Below are 21,114 nucleotides of genomic sequence, written 5' to 3'. Positions count from 1 at the left end.
CTTCCCTAATAGTATCAGTCTGCTTTACGATGTCGCCTAGAAACACAGCAAAATGGTCTTACTTTTTGTACGGCAGCTCATATTCTACACTCCTCCCTCTGTGAAAAATACTAGTGTCTCCCTCTATTTGTGCTACAACCACAATTTTAATTATGTTTAATCGATGGTGTTATCATTTATTGGTCTACTTTTACAGACGTTGCTTGTTTCATTGATTTCTGTGGGTGAAAAACTAATGTACAGTTTAGTTCACTAGGTCTAGCCAAAAAGTGCACTAAGGGCCTAGAGCTTGTTAGATTATACTCATAAATATAATTAAATTTGTCGTGAATTTCATAACTTAATTCTATATGGATAATAATATGATTATAAGTCACTATTAGTTGTTATTTTTCTCCAACTAAAATAATCTCACAATTTAATCATAGATGAATCATGGAACTAAACGACACCTAAATATATTAATTCAAATGTTTATCACAAACTTTGAATGTCAAATATATAAATTTCTTAAGAGTGTTGCTGATTTACCACGATCAAATATCCCGACAAGATTAAATTCTATATACTGCATTTAGGGATTATTTATTATGTTGAAATAACGGAGTAATAAAATTAGTGTTGAGGAGTTGAAATGAGTAGTCAACTTCGGAAAGTCTAATTTTGTGGAAAATGGGTGTATAAAGTAAAAGTTAAATGTATTTTTCACCATACTTATAGTTGAAGGTGAAGAAGTATAAATAATGTATTTTCCGGCTATTAGTATTCATGATTTATAAGTTGAAACACTTGCAACAATATATACAAAGAAACATTGGTAAGGTAGTTAATTGAAATACATTGATAGGAGCACAAAAAGAACAGGAGAGAGTAGAAAGTGTTGAATCTCCCTACCCCATCCATCAACATGAAATATATGGATTTTAATGAGAGAGCTTAGTTTTGAAGCGGTAGAGAAGCATCTTGTTCTTGGAAGTGAGATTGTTGAATGTGAGAAGCAATTTGCCATCGTCGCAAACATTGTAACGACTACACACAACTTGCTCCTCCTCCTTCCCTCCAATCCTCCTATTCTTCTGTATTATAATTGTGTATCCATCTTCATCCCTCGGCACAAATTCCGCACCATAGCTCACGTCCCACCCCACCACCCTCGCCTCCCAACTTACTACACATCCCTAAATCAAAATAAAACATATTTTTGCATCACAAGATTAATCCTTCCAAAACTCAGTCAACATATAATTTTTTTAATCAAAAAAGAAATTCCTCACCTTATTCACAGGAATTTCAACAATGTGGTTGGATGAAGGCTTCACAAGAATCTCAGTAACACTATCACCTGCTTCAAACTCTCCCTCTTTGCTCAGCCCACCACATTGTGCCGGAATTTCCTCAGCAGAAATATACCTATATATTCCCACAACATTTCAATTTTCAATAACAATATATACTCCATATATATGTAAAAAAAAAATTGTGTCACCAACTTGAAAAGGGTGTGAGCAGATTTGGAAGGGCCAGCCACCACAAACTTGGTCTTGATCCTTTGAGTCAGAAATGGGCTCATCATTTTGCTCAGAGCCAAATACCACCATGGAACATTAATGAAAATCTGATGAGTAATTCAAAAGCAAGCAAATTAGTGAGTAGACGATATTTATCATAAGTACTAATATTGACCTGTTTGGCAACAAATTCAGGATAATTATCCTGAAAGAGGTGAAGAGCTTGAATGAGCTCCCATCTGTTGAAGCCAGGAGAGTTGTTGAGGTCATTCACTTGAACAATGGTGGAAACCCCTCCATGTCTGAAATCCAAATTTCTCACACTCTTCTCCATGAACCCAACCCTCCACCTCAAGAATCTTCTCCTCTTCTCCTCATCTCCGTCGCGAAATTCGCCGTAGACGTTGTAGCAGACGGGGTGGCCATCTTTGCTGCGGCCGTGCATGAACACGGCCTTTTCAAATTCTTCTTCTGATTCTTCCTCGTCGTTATCGATGCCGAAGTCTTTCCTCCATTTGAGGGTGTTGTCGAGCATGGCGAAGGCGTCCTTAGGTTTGAGGTCGCGGGCGCGGAGGAATTTGAGGAGGACGACGTCGCTTCGCTCGTCGTCTTCTAGAAGCTTGACGCCGAAGATGGAGGCTTCTTGGGGGCGGGTGACGACGGTCTCCTCGATGGCTTCGAGGGTCTTGGCGCCGTCTGCGTCGTCGAGGAGGGTCATGGCGATGGTTTGCGGCGGAGGAGGGGTGGAGGAGATGCTGAGGGTGTGGTGAAGGAGGGCGTGGCGGAGAAGGTTTTTGAGCTCTTGTAGTGATTTGGTCTCGGTTTCGGGGAGTTTGGAGGGGGGTTGGGCCGGCGGTGGAGTGGGGAGAGGGGCTTTGTCTTGGGTGTTTTCCGGTGAGGGAAGAGTTTCTTCAGCCTCGGGAACTTCCATGACTACTGCTTCAGCCATGATTATGATAGTGTGTGTTTGTAGACACAGGGAAATGCGATTGCAAGATACTAGTAATATAGTGAGTGAGAGATGTAATGAGAGAGGAAACAGTCTGATATAATAAGGCAAATGCCTCTTTCTTTTTCTTCGTTTTCCAATGATGTTGTGCACCTCTTTTCTCACTTGTTTGCCTTTTTCCCTTTTCTTTTACTTTTATGACACTAGCCATCATCCAATGTTTCTTGTATAATCATATGTTATTATTAGGCAAGGCTGGCTGTCTCTCTACTACTAACATGAGTGAAAAGCGACATATTTTGGAATGATTGTAGCCACGCTGCCGCTCATAACCTGAAAACATGACTATCTTCTATATTTATATTGTGTCACACATACTAGTCTAGTGTAACTTAGATCCACTCAACTCATCATAATTAGATGAAGTGGAGGCTCCTAAAATTCAAGCATGCATAGCGTATTTAACGGACGATACCAAAAGCATTTTCGTATCATTTCACTTTTACTATATTTAATACTTAATTTATTAAGTAGACCCCTCATTTCACTAACATATTTCAATTAAATTTTATTTTAAAACTAATATATAAAAATAAAACTCACCTTCCATTAACTTTTTCTATCCATTTTTCTTTACAAAGTTAAAAAAAATTTAAAACTCGAGTCAGTCAAATATGAGAAATTTATTCATGGACGTGGGAGTACGTCCAAGGACATGGATGTGAGACTTTCCATATTTCCCAACATTTTTAGAATAAATTGCATCTTCAACATTTTGAAAGGTTAAATTTGCCGGAGAATGTAGAAGAAAAAAAGAAAACATATACTCCTTCTGTTTCTTAAAAATAAGAATTTTGAAAATGATATGAGTTTTAATGCAAAATTAGTAAAATAAGGAAGATAAAGAAAAAAAGGGTAAAGTAATATTGCAGAAGAGAAAAAGTAGTGGATTGTGAGATCTATTTGTTGAATGAAGAGTTTCTATTTTTAAAAATAAGGGAAAGAATTTTTATTTTTAGAAAACAAAATGATTATAGTATTTTGAAGTGAGAGATGTAATACAAAAATATAACTCCATTCACAATAGCTTGTTGGGCTTCGGTGAGCTAAGTCCAATTTAGCGGGCCTTAGTTTGGGTATAGAACATGGAAATAAGCCCCCCTGAAATAAGTCCAATTCACAATACCATTTTTATACTCCATTTCCTTTTCGTTTTAGGATTCTAATTTCTTTTCGAATTCGGTTTTATGGATTGTTTTTAAGTCTATAAATTAAGTTCAACTTTCAGTTTCCAATTATTTCGTTTCTTCTTGTATTCTATGAATATAAAATTGGCATGAGGATTGCCACAGAAAAGGTTTAAAATTTGGTTTAATAGTACTCAACTGTTGCATTGGATGAGTATATATATGGAATTAAATTGGAACGATGCATTTGTGAGTATTTATTGGTGAGTAGGTGGAAGTGGGATTAGTATTATAGACGATTATGTAGTCCCATCACCGTGGACCTCCCTTTTGCCATTTCTATTGGATATATATATACATCACGGTTTTATAATTTTCCTGTGTTACCCTTCTTTTAATTATAATAAATACTAGTACAACATAGGAGTATATGATCTAGTACATGTCAGAAAATGATTAAACCCAAAATGTAAGTAAAGGGTTTTAAAAAAGTAAAATACACAAGTATAGGTTAATCAGCCTAACTTATAATTAGCTTAGGAGATATATTAAAGTCAACTGACCCCAAAAGACAAAGACATAATCTGATAAATTCAACAATTTGTTAATAGGTCCACTTGTCCATAGTTTGTAATGCACACATTCACACTCACAAGGAACTAGGTGACTTAATTTCCAATCTATTGGTTGGCAAATATGCACCTTATCAATTAAACTATGTATGTTAGTTCTTTAAATAAAATACAGTTTACAGGACCACAGATGTTTTTATTTCAAATTTCGGCTTGTTAAATTAATTTCAGTGTGCAATAACATTCTAAAATTCAATGATTTTGATCCCTCACGGCTTTATATTTTGGTATAATACGAATTTTTAGAAGTAGGGATAAAATTCACCACTTTTCATTTTCCTTTTTAATTCACAATAAATAAATAGTAAATGTGTATATATTTAATTGTAGGCAATTGATGTGGGACTTAGTCATTACTTCTCGTTACTTCTCCTTATTCATGCATGCAAATTCAATTCCATAGAAGAAAAGCATTAATATTAGAACAGACATCATGGTATGCATTAAAATCATTATCATGATTCATGAAAAGAGTGCAATTTGATCCTCTTGTCCATACACAAATTGTCAGATAGTAAGGCAAAGCATACTATAGTCACCACATGGGCTAATTAAGAGTGACAGGCAGATCTAAGTCAAATGAGTACCATATATATATTGATTATTAGTATAAAATTTAGTGGGGTATTTTCACTTTTCACATTATAAGAAGTGATGTACCCAAAATGGATATAATATAATATAATATAATAAAATATGAATTGTTTATTGGCAAGTAGCCCACCTAGCTATATATATAGGTGTATCTATCTATATAGTTGGAGTAAACAACAAAGATAGTGAGTTTAAATTTTTGAAAGAGAAAAGAGAGATGGAGAAATATGATGTAGTGAAGCATCTTGGAGCTGGAAATTTCGGAGTTGCAAGGCTTCTCAGGCATAAAGAAACCAAGGAGCTCGTTGCCATGAAATATATTGAGCGTGGGCATAAGGTATAGATTAGGGAGTATTAATTAATCTATAGTTCTATACATACCTTTTCCTAATTAGTTTCACATCATTCATTGATTAATCAATTGTTTTGCAGATTGATGAAAATGTTGCCAGAGAAATTATCAACCACCGATCACTTCGCCATCCTAATATTATTCGTTTCAAAGAGGTGTGTAGGATGCATCTATCTCGTTTTCAATTTTTTTTTATTTTTATATTTTTTGAGTTTTGATTGGCACTAATCAATTAATTATTAAGTAAAAAAAATAATGGTTGGTTGGTTGGATTAGGTGGTTTTGACGCCGACACATTTGGCAATCGTGATGGAATATGCAGCTGGTGGAGAGCTATTTGATCGGATTTGCAGTGCTGGTCGATTTAGTGAAGATGAGGTCAGATGTCACACATACTACTATTATAAGATATAATGAAATTAAATAATTCAGTTATTTTATCATTTTGATGTCTCCATTTTTTATTTTTTTTGTCTTATTTCCTGACTATATTTGTTTATATTAGGCGAGGTACTTCTTCCAGCAGTTGATTTCTGGAGTCTCCTTTTGCCACTCCATGGTATGTAATTATCAAAATCTAGTAATCCCTCTACGAATATTTACCAAAGTAATTAAATCTCACCCCTTAATTTACACTAAAATATAGTGTGTGCAATTTTATTTCTATATTCAAGTTTGACATGAAAAATAGCTTATATAAACATTATTCAACATTATAGGGATTAATATTGGGATATGATCATATGAGAAACTAAGTGAAAATGCAAAACAAATAGAATAAACTTGGATCCAATATGAGAAACTATGTGAAAATGTAAAACAATAAGAATATACTTAGATCCAGTTTTAAAATAATTAAATAAGTATTAGTACTTTAAAAGCATCTAAGTGCCGTCCAAATGTAATCTTGCCTTACTTTAGTTTTTACTTAAAATTGCCATGAAATGTAGTGCAATAATACATTCAAACCCATGCTTTAGAATTTAATCAACGTCTCATTTGGATTTAATATATTTATTTCAAAATTGCATGTGCAAAATGCAGCAAATATGTCACCGAGATCTGAAATTGGAAAATACGCTGTTAGACGGAAGCCCAGCACCCCGCCTCAAAATTTGTGACTTTGGCTACTCCAAGGTTCCAACTCTTAAATTATCATACCTATCAATTACTTGGATATAATAATTAATCAGACAATTAAATTATTAATTCAAATTGTGATGTGTATTATTATCAGTCATCCGTGTTACACTCGAGGCCCAAATCTACGGTAGGAACGCCGGCGTATATAGCACCTGAAGTCCTCTCTCGCCGAGAATACGACGGCAAGGTACCAAATCGATTACTCTCTCCGTCTCCGTCCATGAAATAATGTCACCGTTACCCTTGAATATCATTGCATATATTGTTCATTACTTTGTTTGATAATCCTTGTTACTTACTCGAATTAAACATTACCTTTATCTTTTAAAATGTACCTAAATTAATTGTTGTGGAGAACTACACAGTCCAATAAATAACACTTAATAACCACAATTAGAGGAATAATTAGGGATTGATTGGGCTGTGGGACAGGGTCACATGGCATGATATGGTGATGATGGACATTTGGAATCTTGTACTATCTCATTTCTAGTAGTATCTCACTTATGTGAATAATTATTTTTAGTTTTTAATCCTTTTTCTTTAATTTCAATTTCAATACTGTACACTTTAGTTTACTTCCATAATTACTTATGTACAATTCATTATATCCAATTAGGGAATGTATAAAAATGCACTCTTTTTATTTGCCAGGGAATTGGAGTTTGTTCTACTCTTTGCCATATAAAAAATGAGTAACATGGTTTAACACATGGGCCGTCACAAATAGTATGGAAACCCCAAATATAATACTAAGTGTCTAGTAGCATGCACTTTCTTCAACTCGAATTAATTATCATCTCAATTATACATTTTCTTTTTCATTGAGTATTATACACTCAACATATCTACTCATTGAGGATTATTCTTTTCACATAAGCAAATACAGTAGATGTTAATTTTTGTTTATACTTTGGGAAATAGATGGCAGATGTGTGGTCTTGTGGAGTTACTCTATACGTGATGCTTGTGGGAGCTTACCCGTTCGAAGATCCCGACGACCCCAAGAATTTCAGAAAAACTATTACAGTGAGTGCCCGTGTGTGTGTGTGCACGCGCGCAAGAATTATAAAGAATATACTATAATAGTTTGATGATCCATCTGCAGAGAATAATGGCTACACAATACACAATTCCGGACTATGTCCATATCTCCCAAGACTGCAGGCACCTGCTCTCCCGTATTTTCGTTGCAAATTCCACTCGGGTATGTATATATCTTATCTATATGTATATCATCGAATTAAAACCGAATTAACTAACTGCATGCTGCAGAGAATCAACATAAAGGAGATCAGGAACCATCCATGGTTCTTGAAGAACTTACCGCGTGAACTTACAGAGGCAAATCAAGCAGTGTATTACCGGAGAGACAATCCCAGCTTGTCTTCACTTCAGAGCGTCGAGGAGATCATGAAGATTGTCAGTGAAGCCCGGAAACCTCCTGCGTCATCCAGGCCCCTCGGCTTCAGATGGGGAGGAGAGGAGGATGCAGAGAAAGAAGACGAGGTTGAAGAGGAGGATGAGGACGTTGAGGAGGAAGAGGAAGAAGATTATTATGAAGCGCAAGTTAAGCAAGTTCATGCTAGTGGGGAGTTTCATCTCAAATGATGGATTCTTATGCCAAAGCAACATATTATGTTTTACATCTTTAATTCTGAATTCTATAGCATGAAGTTTCTAACTCATCCAATAACAAACTACTCCATCAATAAACAGACTGAATCAACTATTACTACTTATTATGTCTTCAAATATAGCTAGAGAAGTTCTTGGTTCGCTAACAGATCTATCAGGTGATAAAGTCCAACAAGAAATACTACTATAACATAAAAGGATAATAAGCATATACACATTCAAAACGAAGTTCTCATCATTCATCGATATGCATGAACCGCATTAATATTTTCATTAATACAACTTGACAAATTTATAAGCGGGCATGAATATCAAATGTTAGGGGTGTATACAACACTGTGTTTGTTCAACATAAAATTGAAGGAAAACAAAAAGGAGAGTGGAAGAGAAACTCTGCTGCAAACCCGACTGGAAAACTAACCTGTAGGCCAAGTGACTGTCAAACTATGAGGGTCTCAATTTCACAGCCTTTTGATTTCCTGATTCCTCCTTGTACAAGTCCTGAAGTTTGCAGCGGTAGCCTCTGATAGATCCGAAGGTCTGATGTGTGAATATCCTTCTTTCTCTGCATCCAACTTATAAAGATAACTTCTGATATTTTTCATTCTTGATTTTCCTCAAAAGCAGTAGTATCTTTCTTATATCTAGGGCCCATATATATATATTTCAGAGTGTAGGTATATATAGAGGCGAGTAAGAGGATGAAAGGAAATGGGAGAAATTGTTGTCACCAAGACAAGGGCAATATACCCCACTGGTGAAGAAAACCTTCCCCAGTGGTAACCTCGAGCACAAGCAGAACAAGAACTGCTAGCATGGCTGCTCTTCCGTTCCATGTTTCAGCACTTTTAGTCCATCCCCATTCCCAAACTACTACGGGTGGAGGAAGCTCCCTGCGCTGTGAATCATATGTTGCCAATAGCTCCTCTACACTGCCAAGTGGAACCAAAGACTGCAGAAAAAACCATAGACACCTTTAAAATCTGGACAGTTGTACAAAGAGAATGAATAATAGTACTCCCTCCTTCCCTAATAATTTGTCACCATTTGACTTGGCACGGGTTTTAAGAAATGTAATAGAAAGTTGGTTGAAAAAGTTGGTAGAATGTGGGTCCTACTTTTATATATTAGTTTTATAATAAAATGTGAGTGAGAATGAGTTAGTGGAATGTGGGGTCCACTATCAAAAATAGTAAAAGTGAAAGGTGACAAATTTTTGGGGACGGACAAAAATGGAAATAAGTGACAAATTTTCAGGGAAGGGGGGAGTACTAAATTACCTGTCGAGCTTCAAGATTCGAGACAGCCATCGCTCCAACATATGGAAGACTTTCTATAACCGCATCAGCCAAATCTGAAATAAAAGTAGGCTCACAACCAAGTGCAGGAACTCGTCCCCACTTTTCTATGCCAGATTTTAGAGCCAATTCTTTGTATTCAACATCCATTTCCTCCAAGGTTTCAATATGTTCGCTGACAAAACTGTGGTAAAATAATGATGGAAAAACATGTGAGTAACTACCAGTTGAAACAGCCATATCAGAAAAGAGGAGGAAAAGTGATCCTTGGTATATACCCCTTCTGCTATCAGGAAGCTATAGAAAGTATGAGCAAAATGGTGGCATGTACTGATCACACAGTCTCACCTAATTGGGACAGCTAGAAGACTTTTCACTCCTTTTTGTCCAAGTTCAATGATTGTATCATCTGTGTAGGGTTTCAACCATTCTACAGGTCCGACTCTACTCTGTAACAGATTAGGAAAAAAAAATCAAAATAGTGAAGAAATAACTACAGGCCAAGGGAAAAGACAAATTGCAAAGACACAACAAAGTGGACTTATATAAATAATTGTGAAACCATTAGCATGAAGTTGAATTGGTTGCACTGGAACCACATGCTGGCGGAAAACTTGCAGAAGCATGTGCAACATGAATGAGGGCACAAAAGACAGAGAAAATGCAATTTTATGGCGAAATTTTACACCATGGATCTGAAACACACGCTTATTACTTTTACAAAATACAAAGCTAAAGAAGTATCATACCTGATAGGCAAGGGTATATGCATTATTTACCCTTCTTTTTTCTAGTTCTTCCATTATCAAGTCGACACACTCCTCCATCTCGGCTTTGTATGGATCACCAGCTTCCTCTACATATGCAAGTGGTACCCCATGTGCGCTAAAGAAGATCATCACCTGCTATAAACAACTATCATCAAATTAAATAGAAAGTGCATCCAAAAATTTATTTCTTTTTAATTTCGAGTAATTTTGTGTTGCTGATTCAATCATGTAAGTAGCTTATGGTAGTACAAAGCAGCTTCGGAATTTGTTGGAATGGAAGGAAAGAAGCATATAAAACCACCACCATCATCATTACCTCCTCAGAGCAATCAAATTTTTCCAACTCTTTTTGAATCAAATCTGCCATAGCTTTTATATATCCTTCCCGCTGGTACCAGGAAGGAATTACAGTATGCTGCATGTTGACTAGATATTCATCCTCCCTAAAGTATACCAATTTTTCATGAAACGGGACTTACTTAGCCATGAAAGATTCATACTTGAAATTTTACATCCAGATATAAGCACCTGAATATACTCTCCAGAAGCCGAAGACTTGAACCACTAGTAGAGATTGAGAATTGTGGGTAGAGTGGAAGCACAACAAGCTTTGAAATTTCATCTCGCTTAATCTAGACAAATGAGAGTCACAAGAAATTTAGAGTCACGGGACAATGATACATACCGAAAGCCGTAATGCTAGAAGCACCAAATAACTGATAAGCTCTATTGACATCCATATAAAGATTTTACATCATTACTATAATAAAAGCTTATTTAAAGTAAAGACCCAGACACAGCTTCACAACAGAGAATGATATCCTATGAAATACAAGAGGTTAAGTGTGAGGCTCGATCTAGGATAATTAACAAAGAAATCACATTCCAGATATTAGTTGCTATGAGCCAAAGGTTTATACACAACAGCTGTAGAGTCGTCAATATAGTTGTTTAATTTCAAGAAAACTCAAAAGTAAGCATACCTGTTTAATAGCTTCTTCAGTGAACGGATGCCAGTAGCGCATACCAACATAAACTTTTGCAGGAACATTCTTGTCACATAGTGCCTTTCTCAACTCCTCAGCCTAGAGATAGCAATTTGGTACAGTTTAATTGACTTATAAGATATGAACCATATCAGAACCACCTCGAGAATTTAATAGTATGTTACTCCCCAATGGTCATAGCAGTCAAATTTAGAATGATAAACAAGTTGATTAACTAACATTAAGTATCAAGTTATATCAGTTCTCATCTGGCAAAGATTCTATAGATGAATGGACCTTTCCAAATATGGCATCCTATTCTCCCATTCTTTCCGGGATGCAAACCCCACATGAAACAAACAAAGAGCAAAATACATTATAGAAAGCACTGGATTATATCATGTTACCAAGATATATTTATTTATGCAACTTCACATTCTATGCTCCTAAATGACTAATGAAAATAAAAGTACCTGCTTGATTTTGGTGTTATTATGAATACAGGAGAAATCGAATTACAACCTTCAACATATCCTATCTTAAGGTAGTTCTCAATTCATATCAATAAGATCCTACCTGAGCATCAGTGATACGACGCAGTGGAGAACCACCACCGATTGAAGCATATCCTTCTTTGCTCTTCGACGATCTAGCAACAGATATAAACTGTGCCAAGGGCTTCTGAAGAAAGCGAAATAATCTTGGCAGTCGAATAATATCCTACTTCCCAATATGCAAAAAACAACAGAGAAAGAATTGTAAGTCACTTCCACAAATTGCCAGCAAAATGAATAGAATGGTGTAGCCAAGAGATACTAACTGGATCTGCAAAAAGATTAAACAGGAACGGCTGTACATCATCTAGAGTCTCAGGACCTCCAAGGTTAAGCAATAAAACTCCAATCTTTTCATTACCAACTAGGGCAGGGGTGGACGTTTCTTGAGAGCCAGAGGTAACCACAGCTCCTGGTCGTGTTGAATGCTTGATTGGTTGCTCTGTAAATACAGAAGATGTCTTGGACCACCCCGAGGGGCATCTTGCAACTATGGATGTCTTTAAAAGATTAGGATTGGAACACGTTTCCAACTGCATCCTTAAGCAAGGACACATTCCCAGAGAGTAGACTTTGGCACGTGGCAGTAGTCTGCGAGGAAAAGTTAGCATATAACATCAGAAGTGTTATGCATAAACCATAAAACTGGAGGACAAAAAGGCAACGCACAATATGCTGACTTCTGTTTCACCCTACATCATCAATTAATTCAGGCCTTTACCACTTTAAGTTGGGAATTCTGAAGATACAGACAATTTTCTAATCGATTTTACTAGTATACTTAATCAAAAGGTTATTTTTTCTCTAGTCTTCTCCTAAGCCACACTGCAACCATAAATAGAAAATACTGAAATATATAAAGATCATTCAAAAGTCTAGTTTGGCTAATCGAAATAACTTCTCATTCACTAGCAATCTCTTCCAAAGCTTCCCCTTCATCAAGAATTCAGATATTTTAGCTAGATTAGCTCATCCCCCATCCCATGCACATTCCAACAAACTTAAGCCCTAATTTTGCCCCTCCCTTGAAAAGTGAGCTGCAAAAAAACTGAACTCAACTTCTTCACGGAGAACCAACCAATTTTACATGGCACAACCCCCAAAAGGAAGACACAAACAGATGAATCACGGATTTGCACAAAATTCAAACACAGCAACACTGAGAAACACCACTTAAAAGCATAATCCGAAGCGAAACAGTAGTAAAAGATAAGGAAGTAGTTACAGAGACGGAGAAGGAGCTTGAATTCGTATATTCATGGAGGATTGGTTCATCTTGAGATTGCGAAGGAGTAGAATACAGATTGTGGAAATAGAGGAACAGTGGAACACTGGTGGCTGAAGAGTGTGGCTATTTTGTTTGTGTATTGGCACTAGGCCACGTGTGTCACGGATCACTCTTTCCTCCTCGCTCACAGATTCATGCAATACTGGATATTTCACATTTTCACTTACATCCCAAATTTTAATCTCAACAAGAAAATACCAATCCGGTGGATAGGAGATTCAATATTAAATCTGATTACAAATTTATACTAAATTCAGGTAAAAATTATAGTAATTTCAAATTTGTCTGGATAATATGAAGTTACAATTACTTCCCTCGTCCCTCAAATATTATCCCACTTTGACCGGGCCCGAGTTTCAAGAAATAGAATAAAAAGTGAGTTGAAAAAATTAGTGGAGTGTGGGTCCTACTTTTTTTATATATTAATTTAATAATAAAATGTGAGTAAAAATGAGTTACTGGAATACGTGGTCCACTACCAAAAATGGTAAAAAGTGAAATGAGACGAATTTTGTGGGACGAACGGAAATAGAAAAATGGGACAAACTTTGAGAGGGGGGGTGTAGTTCGCAGTGTCTCATAACAAAAGGACACCGTTTTCTTTATAAATGGACTATGTTGTGATTTTTCTAAATGTCATATCAGGTAATACAATTTTATGGTCAACATGATATACCATAATTTAATCAAAATTTATTAAAAAAAATTCTAAAATGCTCAATTTTAATGTTTCTAAATTTTCTTGAATAAACGTACTCAATTTTCCAAATTGTCCTAGTTACCCACAGAAAAAATGGGATTTTATTGTTTCCAGCATAAGAGTGGGTGTACCTTCAAGGGCGATACAAAGAAGATTAGCATGACCTTTATGCAAGAATTGCATGCACTCATCGATAAAACGACCCCACTATAAGTGTGGTTTAGCCTTCAACTTAACAAGACAAAATCTTATGATAGGGGATGGATAGGGTTTTCTGTTTGATATTCTCTATCTTGCATCCTCAGAAGCAAATAACGAAGTTGAATAGTTGAATAAGCAAAAAGGTACAACGAAAAAAACTGTAATTTTAACAAGCACAAAATATTTCAGTTCGACTACCAATAAGCAGTTTAACCATACTATATAAATCCACAACCACTACACCTACAAAATACAACAAATTATCTACAGAAGAAACCAAATTGGAAGGAAATATAGAACAAAATATAGCTATTTGGTCTGTATAACAATAACATTTTCTATATAAAAAAAAATTTCAAGCTCAAGCTCACCATCATGCTATAAACCTCAAGTTTGTGAAACAACTACTAGTAGTCAACCTCAAGCTCACCATCTTGCTATAAACCTCAAGTTTGTGAAACAACCACTAGTAGTCAACCTCCAAGTACCTATCCCAACAAACAGACTTCTGAGAACAACAGTAAGTTCCCACAACATCCCATGTTCCAGCTGAATACCTCTGGAGTGATCGTCAATTTAAGGCACAATGGTGGCAATCAACTCAAATCTCCACACCAGTACTACATCCAATCAATTGAAGAAAAAGGGTAAACATATTCCAGAGCAATAATACCTTTAGCTCAGTCGCTAAATTCTGTACTTCCACTGTGCGAGCTACTGGCATTTCTACTGTGCAATGAAAGGTTTCTTATGTGGCCATTAAGAGCTGATCCGTCTGTCTTGTTCTCCTGGAAGAACTTTTCACGCTCGACGTGTTTAGCAGGCGGGGGAGGGATTGCCAATGCAGATCTACCAAGATTTGTTTCCGGATTTACTGCCAGAGGCAATGGCCTGATGGTTTCTGGCTTAGGCTCTATATTAGGCCGCTGTGTAGCTTCCTGCTGGTGCTCCACGGTTAGGGGCCTTATGAGTGGGCGATGTAACATTTCCCCAGGAACAGGGTGCCCCATCAATCCCATTGGTCGATCACTCTGGTGGTCTTCATCTTCAGGTCGCACACAAGCTTTTCCTTTCCTTATCCTGTTCAACATAAGAAGCAGCTATATTGATGGAAAAGCTGAGAAAAAAAAAATAACACATGAAAAATCAAACAGAATGTGGAACCAATGTCTAAACAAGCTTTTAATTAGAATAACACAAATTGGCCACATAATATGCATACCGCCGAAAAAGTTGTTCAGGCTCTTCCTCTTCCTCCTCTTCCTCATGGCCAGTGTGAGTTGTAGTAGGCATCATTCTGCCAGCTAGAAGAGAATCATGTCTCCGCAGCACTCTTTCAAGCTCCTCATTAAGCTCGACTGCTCGTGTGACAACTTTTTCATCCCTATGAGATATAAACAAATTGAGATTTTATCATTTTAATAATGCTACCGCTCACTTGTAACATTGAAAAAATATTAACTATTGACATCAACTGCACCTAATATAACAATATCACATTGATATTCTCAAAATTTTGGAAAAGCAAAGCTAACAGAAGTGACGATGAAGGTATGGGAGTTGATGTAACAAGCCAGGTTACAAAGCTACAAATCTACAATTGTTGCCAACAGAGAGGGTATTGCATGGTAGCAATGAGATTCTTTCAGAAAATATCATCACTTACCGCGAAGTAATTGCCAGGTGCATCACTCGCTGTTTTTGGAATGAACACTGTTCCACAAGATCTAGTGTGAACTCATCCTTTGCTCCCTGGGAAAACAATAACTAATGATTATGAGTGCATTACTGAAGGCAATCTCAAGATGCATTCCATTGTTTACTATTCTAGCAACTGCAACAATATATTTCGGAATGCCACTTCTTTATTTGACCATATATTTTTGTTGTACTTTGTATGGTCATCGAAATGAAAGTCAACATCACATTGCAAGTTAAGAAGATTTGAGCTTATCATCATCAGCAGAATAATACCTCAGGGTTCTGTGTATGAATAGTATCAAGGACATCCCTCAGTACCTCCAATGCGGTTCCAGCTTTCTGAAGAATACTGAAGCAAAGTTGTGGACGGTTCAGTAAAATGAAGAAAACTACAGCATGGAAAAAACTGTTGAGAACAAGTTTCTTCCTTCAATTTGTTAAGCTGGCACGCTATACATATTTGCAAAAGTTATACCTTGATTCTGGAACAGTGTGCGCTTGTGCTTCTGGAGCATTTGTTGCAGATTGAGGAGCAGCAGGCTCCTTGTTAGGTGGAGTAGGCAGCTTATCCACATGTTGGGTAGCTAAAGGGTTTGGGTTATCATGTGGCCTCTGAGGAAATTTCACTCCTGCACTCTGGGAAATAATTTCCAATTTTGACACTGGTTATAAAAAATTAGTTTAGCCAAAATAAATAGTGTCTTGACATGGATATGTTGAACTCTGGCAGTGTCCAAGGTTTTCTTTGTGAATGGTAAATAATAAAACTCAATAAGCACTAAGTACAGATATATATCGAGGGATTCACATAAAGTAGATCCACAGGTTGTGTAATTACATTACAACTGGACGTTGTCACTGACTCACTGGAAAAAGCAGCATCTAAAACCAATTAGGATTTCAACTTAACTGGATTATGTAACTATTTCATAGCATTAGTCAACTTTTATTAAAGTGAAGGAGTATTTGATTGAGCCTCTAAGTAAGTGGGACAAAACTCAACTAGTAATCAACCAAATTAACTTTATCCATTATTGTTGAAACTTGTAACGTGGTAATAAGACAAAATCAGCAATGGATACCTACCACCAATTCATAATATGATGAATAATATTGAGGAAATCTCCCAGAAGCACCACCAACAGATGTCTGAGCTGCATCTAATAGGAGAAAGGCCTTTTCCCGTACTGGAAGGTCCGACTACAAAAAGGATGACGAGAATAATGTAACACCTATAATCAGCTGAGAACTGAGGAACTGGTATATCAAAATACCCACCTTTTTCTTAACTATCTTCACAAGTATGGGGAGAACTCCTGTATCTATAACTTGCTTATGTATAGGTTCTCCGATATTGTTTATCAACATCTCCAACAGCTGTAAAGTAAGTTGAGAGCAAGAGGAAGAAAATCATGTTTGATGCCAATCAAAAAAGTCCTCCATAGCCGATAAAGTGGAAGGACTTAAAAATAGCACTCACCATTACGGCGAAGAGTTGTGTATTAGGGTGTTTGCTCCCCAGACGTTTCTTAATAGCTTTGACAACATCTTTAGCTAGTCTGCATTGTTAAGAACGCCAAGCACAACTAAATAAATACATACGACGTTATCAAGAGAGCAAGGAATAAATCGAGAGTTAAACTAATCTGATTCTGGACTAAATAAAAAGAACTAGAAAAAAGAGTGAAGGCCTGTAAGTTGTTAGAAACTTATCAATAAAATCATATGCCAAAAAACCTTTAGTTCAGCAATGAAAATGTACAAAACATCATCTAGAAGAGCACCGTAAATCATCATAAGCTATAGCATAGTAAGAGTTACCTTTGATCCTGCGCGACCTGTTCACAAATCTCTATGTTTTTTGTCCAGTCCGTTTCACTGAGTTTGTCACTTGTTGCAGCATTTACAAGTTCAGATGCCATATTTATGATCCCTTCAGCAAGGATTATCAGAAAACATCACCAAGCAGAAAAGATATCTTACTATATATCACAAAGCATAAGAAACTAATCAACAGCCGGCCTTCTATAAACTCATCACTAAAGCTTTTACACTCTATACTACAGTGCTAATCTTTTCCACAATCAATAACCTTTCACGCTCACAAGTTATGACTGATCAGTTATGGGAGGAACGCTGAATTTTATGTGCGCATGCACTATACGAGAACTATAGTTCTTGTTTGCCAATCAAAGAAGACATAGTAGGTAAGAAAGTTGAGATCATCCAAGACTGAGGCTCAAAATCATAAAATAAAACAGTTCATCAATAGGACCACCCAGAGCAGATAGCATCCCCAAATCAGCCTTACAAAACATCAGCAACTACAATTGAGCATCAAGAAGCATTTTGAGAATTGTTTCAGATTTCTGAAATTTAGTTAGCTAACTAAACCATCACTATGCTAAAACATATCAACTCTTGTAAACCTTGATCAATTGTGCCAACTACCTTCACAGGGCTAAAATTAATTCAAATCCTAGTAATTAGAAGAAAGTAACACAATCCTGAAATTCCCACAAAAACGAGGGGGACAGAGAAAGAGAGAGAGGAATGAAATCAATTAGAAGATATAGCTTTTAAAATATTTTAATGAATAACAAACAACCAATTGCAAACGTAAAAATCCAGATAATCATCCATCATTTTCATATCCTCATGATAACTTTAACCCAATTCAAAAATTGAAAAAAAAAACAAAAAATGGGCTTATCCATCTCCATCTCCATCATTCATCCTATTCCTTAACAGCCACTCAATCACCACAATTATAACCATACAAATTAAAGTTAAACCCTTCAATCCCACACCCATTTAGCACCAGATCTCAAAATTAAGTAACTCATCATAAACTAAAATCAAAATGTTGAGTTCCGGAATAATAACAAAACAAAATCCAAAAAACAAACTGAATGATCTGGATCAATTAAGTCCTAATCATCAAGAGAGAGAAATTGCCCACCTGAGAAGCAAGCAGAAGAGCAAAACCAGCAGCCCCAACTCGCCAATTAGTACGTACATATAGCTGTAATCATAGATGACACTTATGTACAACTGTATAAATAGGTGTATCAATCATCAAGAAAAAGGATAGTAAATTGAGATTCTCTGTGAACTGTATTTTTTTTCTTTTTTTCCCGCTTTAAGAGGCTTTATATTCTTTCCATGATTTCAACTTTTTCCATACTGTTAATTTAGCGACCCTAATAACAATGATAAAAACAAGAGCTGTCCAGAATCTGTGTCTGGAGTTGATTTTAAAATCTTTCTTGTGTTAGTGTGTGATTGTGTGCTGAATTTCTGAGCAGAGATGTGAAAAGGATAGCGTCGATAAATAGCGGCGATATTTGGCTTGTGATAAATGGCTAGCGCCACACCACTCATAATTTGTTGGACAGATATACCCCTGCCTAAGACCTTTCTTTCTCTTCCAATTTTGCGAAAGAGTAAACTACATGGAGCAGGGATTATTGGTTGATAGTTGTTTAGATTTAAGTACTACTACTAATTACTACACCTCAAAGTTTACAATGAAAACTAAAACAACCTTGTACTCAAAAAACGAATCCATTGCCTTCAAGGCTTTCATATCCTGGTCCGATGGAGGAGGGAGAGGGTAAATCACTATTTGATCCTAGTTTATTTATCAAATAAATGTTCTCTTACTCTTTGCGTAGGGGTGACAAATTGTGCGTGTTGTATCGTTATCGTGTCACCACGATAACGACACGGCACGATAACAACAAACACGAACACGACTCGTTAAGAAAACTCCAAACACGAACACGAACAAGACCCACTACCCTCAGACACGAACACGACATGAACATGACACGAACTCATTAACGACACGAACCACTTCGGGTCAACACGACACGAACACGACTCGTTAAGAAAACTCCAAACACGAACCAATTAGCGTGAAAATAGAATTTTCACGCTAATAATAAGAGCTTTGTGCTCCATTAGACTAAACCTAATTTAAATTTTAAAATAAAATTAATAATAATATTATAATATATTAATACTATTATTTATTAACGTGTAATACGAACACGACACGAAATTTTCGTATCGTTATCGTGTCGACACGGTAAGGACACGAATCCAATAAGCTTTGACACATACCCATTAATTTCGTGCGGGTTCGTGTCGTATCAAAAACTGTCAGCCCTATCTATGCACGCATCGTGTTGGATGAAACTCTAACACTGTCACTGTCAGGATTCGAACCAATAACCTTGTGCGCTACCCGTGTGGACAACTAAATAATAACATGATATTATGTCTTGTATCATTTGTTCCTTGAATTGGAATAAATGCATCCATCTAGCAATCGTTAAACAATATTCAAATAACTTCAAACAATATTTCCTCATGTAAGGCATATTATTGTCCAACAAATATCATTGTTCAAAAACAAGATCCAAGTCATTGACTAAATTAAGTCTAGTTAATTGCAGAGGAAGCACTTGTCTATCCATGTTATCCCTCTTTTTAGTCTTCTTGTATAATGGTTGATCAACAATACTGTAGTAACAATAGATGGTTCATATTTTTTTTGGTCTCACTTTTGATAAGAGTCCATTAGTTCTCAGGAAATAGTAGGTACTACATTGATCCCATCAGTCGAGTAATTTCCTTAATTAAGGTAATATTTAACACACTCAAATATTTATGTATAATTTGTTTTTTTATACAGTTTGTAAATTATTGTACATAGATAGTAAAATTTTATCAAGTGAACATTGTGTATGACACACGTCCCAATGCAGATCAAAAGCATATTTAGTGTTTACTTATCTTATTTATCATATTGATAGCTCCGAACACTGGGCAAGTGCGTATGCTACACGCACTTACGCATGTGTATCCGAGCTTTTACTATTTGCCGAATTTTATTAAATGTGTTAGGAATGAGTAACGATCTCAATCATTTTTATTATAATATTAATAATTAGTGTGGGTCCATTAGTAACAATAGTTAATAAAGGATATAATTGAGCATTATAAACAATGGAATTGTGTGGTATAGGTTAATAAAAATAGAATGGATCAATAAGTCATGGACAGAATAAAATAGTAGCACAATTATTTATGGAATTAAGATTTTTTATATTGGTATTAAAATGTCGTGTTGATATTCTACAAGGCCCAATCATAGATACTCCTTGGCGAAAATGAACTAATCTTTTGATATTTTATTGTCATATGTTTACGAAATCATTATGTAGAATTAAAATGCACTTCAAACTTCCCTAATAGTTCCCTAATAGTCCAGACTGTACGGAAAATAGTTTCATTTTACTATTTTTTAAATATTCATAAAAAATAGTCTTATTTTTAAAAATATAAAGTTTATCTCTTATACTTTTCCTATTTTTTCTCATCAATCTCATACTTTATTTACTTTTTTATCTCTCTCTTATTTTACCTATTTTTTCTCATTTTTTCTTATTTTACTAATTTTCTTATTAAAATTTATAAATGAGACTATTTTTTATAAGGGAGGAGTAATTAGGAGCTGCGCCATGAGTTCTTCATTTAAAATGTATATTTAAATTTGATGAGAAACTGACTAGGGAATAAATATATTTGTGGGGCTGGTTTAAA

The 21,114-nt window shown here is 35.8% G+C and overlaps 4 protein-coding genes across 5 annotated transcripts; 1 reads left to right on the top strand and 3 right to left on the bottom strand.

The window, feature by feature from the left end:
- Window positions 1-720: 720 nt before the first annotated feature.
- On the bottom strand, window positions 721-2,535 carry LOC121767121 (patellin-5-like). Its single transcript, XM_042163315.1, has 4 exons — window positions 1,684-2,535; window positions 1,491-1,615; window positions 1,275-1,410; window positions 721-1,178 (listed from the first exon to the last, which is right to left on the bottom strand). Exons 1-4 carry the CDS (start codon window positions 2,455-2,457, stop codon window positions 924-926), a joined length of 1,290 nt encoding a protein of 429 aa, XP_042019249.1. The 5' UTR covers window positions 2,458-2,535; the 3' UTR covers window positions 721-923.
- A 2,496-nt stretch (window positions 2,536-5,031) lies between these two features.
- Window positions 5,032-8,103, top strand: LOC121768376 (serine/threonine-protein kinase SAPK7-like). Its single transcript, XM_042164860.1, has 9 exons — window positions 5,032-5,207; window positions 5,303-5,377; window positions 5,499-5,600; window positions 5,728-5,781; window positions 6,267-6,359; window positions 6,460-6,552; window positions 7,290-7,394; window positions 7,474-7,572; window positions 7,641-8,103. Exons 1-9 carry the CDS (start codon window positions 5,088-5,090, stop codon window positions 7,974-7,976), a joined length of 1,077 nt encoding a protein of 358 aa, XP_042020794.1. The 5' UTR covers window positions 5,032-5,087; the 3' UTR covers window positions 7,977-8,103.
- Window positions 8,104-8,214: 111 nt separating this feature from the next.
- On the bottom strand, window positions 8,215-13,028 carry LOC121768374 (ferrochelatase-2, chloroplastic-like). Of its 2 annotated transcripts, none has more exons than XM_042164858.1 (10): window positions 12,837-13,028; window positions 11,878-12,202; window positions 11,634-11,777; window positions 11,055-11,156; window positions 10,600-10,703; window positions 10,388-10,514; window positions 10,051-10,206; window positions 9,650-9,750; window positions 9,284-9,485; window positions 8,215-8,955 (listed from the first exon to the last, which is right to left on the bottom strand). In XM_042164858.1, exons 1-10 carry the CDS (start codon window positions 12,884-12,886, stop codon window positions 8,731-8,733), a joined length of 1,536 nt encoding a protein of 511 aa, XP_042020792.1. In that variant the 5' UTR covers window positions 12,887-13,028; the 3' UTR covers window positions 8,215-8,730. The 2 variants fall into 2 exon arrangements, with proteins under 2 accessions (XP_042020792.1, XP_042020793.1); XM_042164859.1 differs by having other exon boundaries at window positions 10,051-10,203; window positions 12,837-13,026.
- Window positions 13,029-13,944: 916 nt separating this feature from the next.
- LOC121769243 (TOM1-like protein 5) lies at window positions 13,945-18,826 on the bottom strand. The gene is made up of 10 exons (XM_042165987.1): window positions 18,464-18,826; window positions 17,323-17,434; window positions 16,982-17,060; window positions 16,780-16,878; window positions 16,588-16,701; window positions 15,977-16,137; window positions 15,775-15,850; window positions 15,467-15,552; window positions 15,023-15,184; window positions 13,945-14,880 (listed from the first exon to the last, which is right to left on the bottom strand). Exons 2-10 carry the CDS (start codon window positions 17,421-17,423, stop codon window positions 14,481-14,483), a joined length of 1,278 nt encoding a protein of 425 aa, XP_042021921.1. The 5' UTR covers window positions 17,424-17,434; window positions 18,464-18,826; the 3' UTR covers window positions 13,945-14,480.
- Between the last annotated feature and the right edge of the window lie 2,288 nt (window positions 18,827-21,114).

Source organism: Salvia splendens, chromosome 15 (genome assembly GCF_004379255.2).
Source record: "Salvia splendens isolate huo1 chromosome 15, SspV2, whole genome shotgun sequence".
NCBI classification, from domain to species: Eukaryota; Viridiplantae; Streptophyta; class Magnoliopsida; order Lamiales; family Lamiaceae; genus Salvia; species Salvia splendens.
The sequence above is the reverse complement of the archived record's forward strand: the minus strand, read 5'-3'. Positions and strand labels throughout refer to the sequence as shown.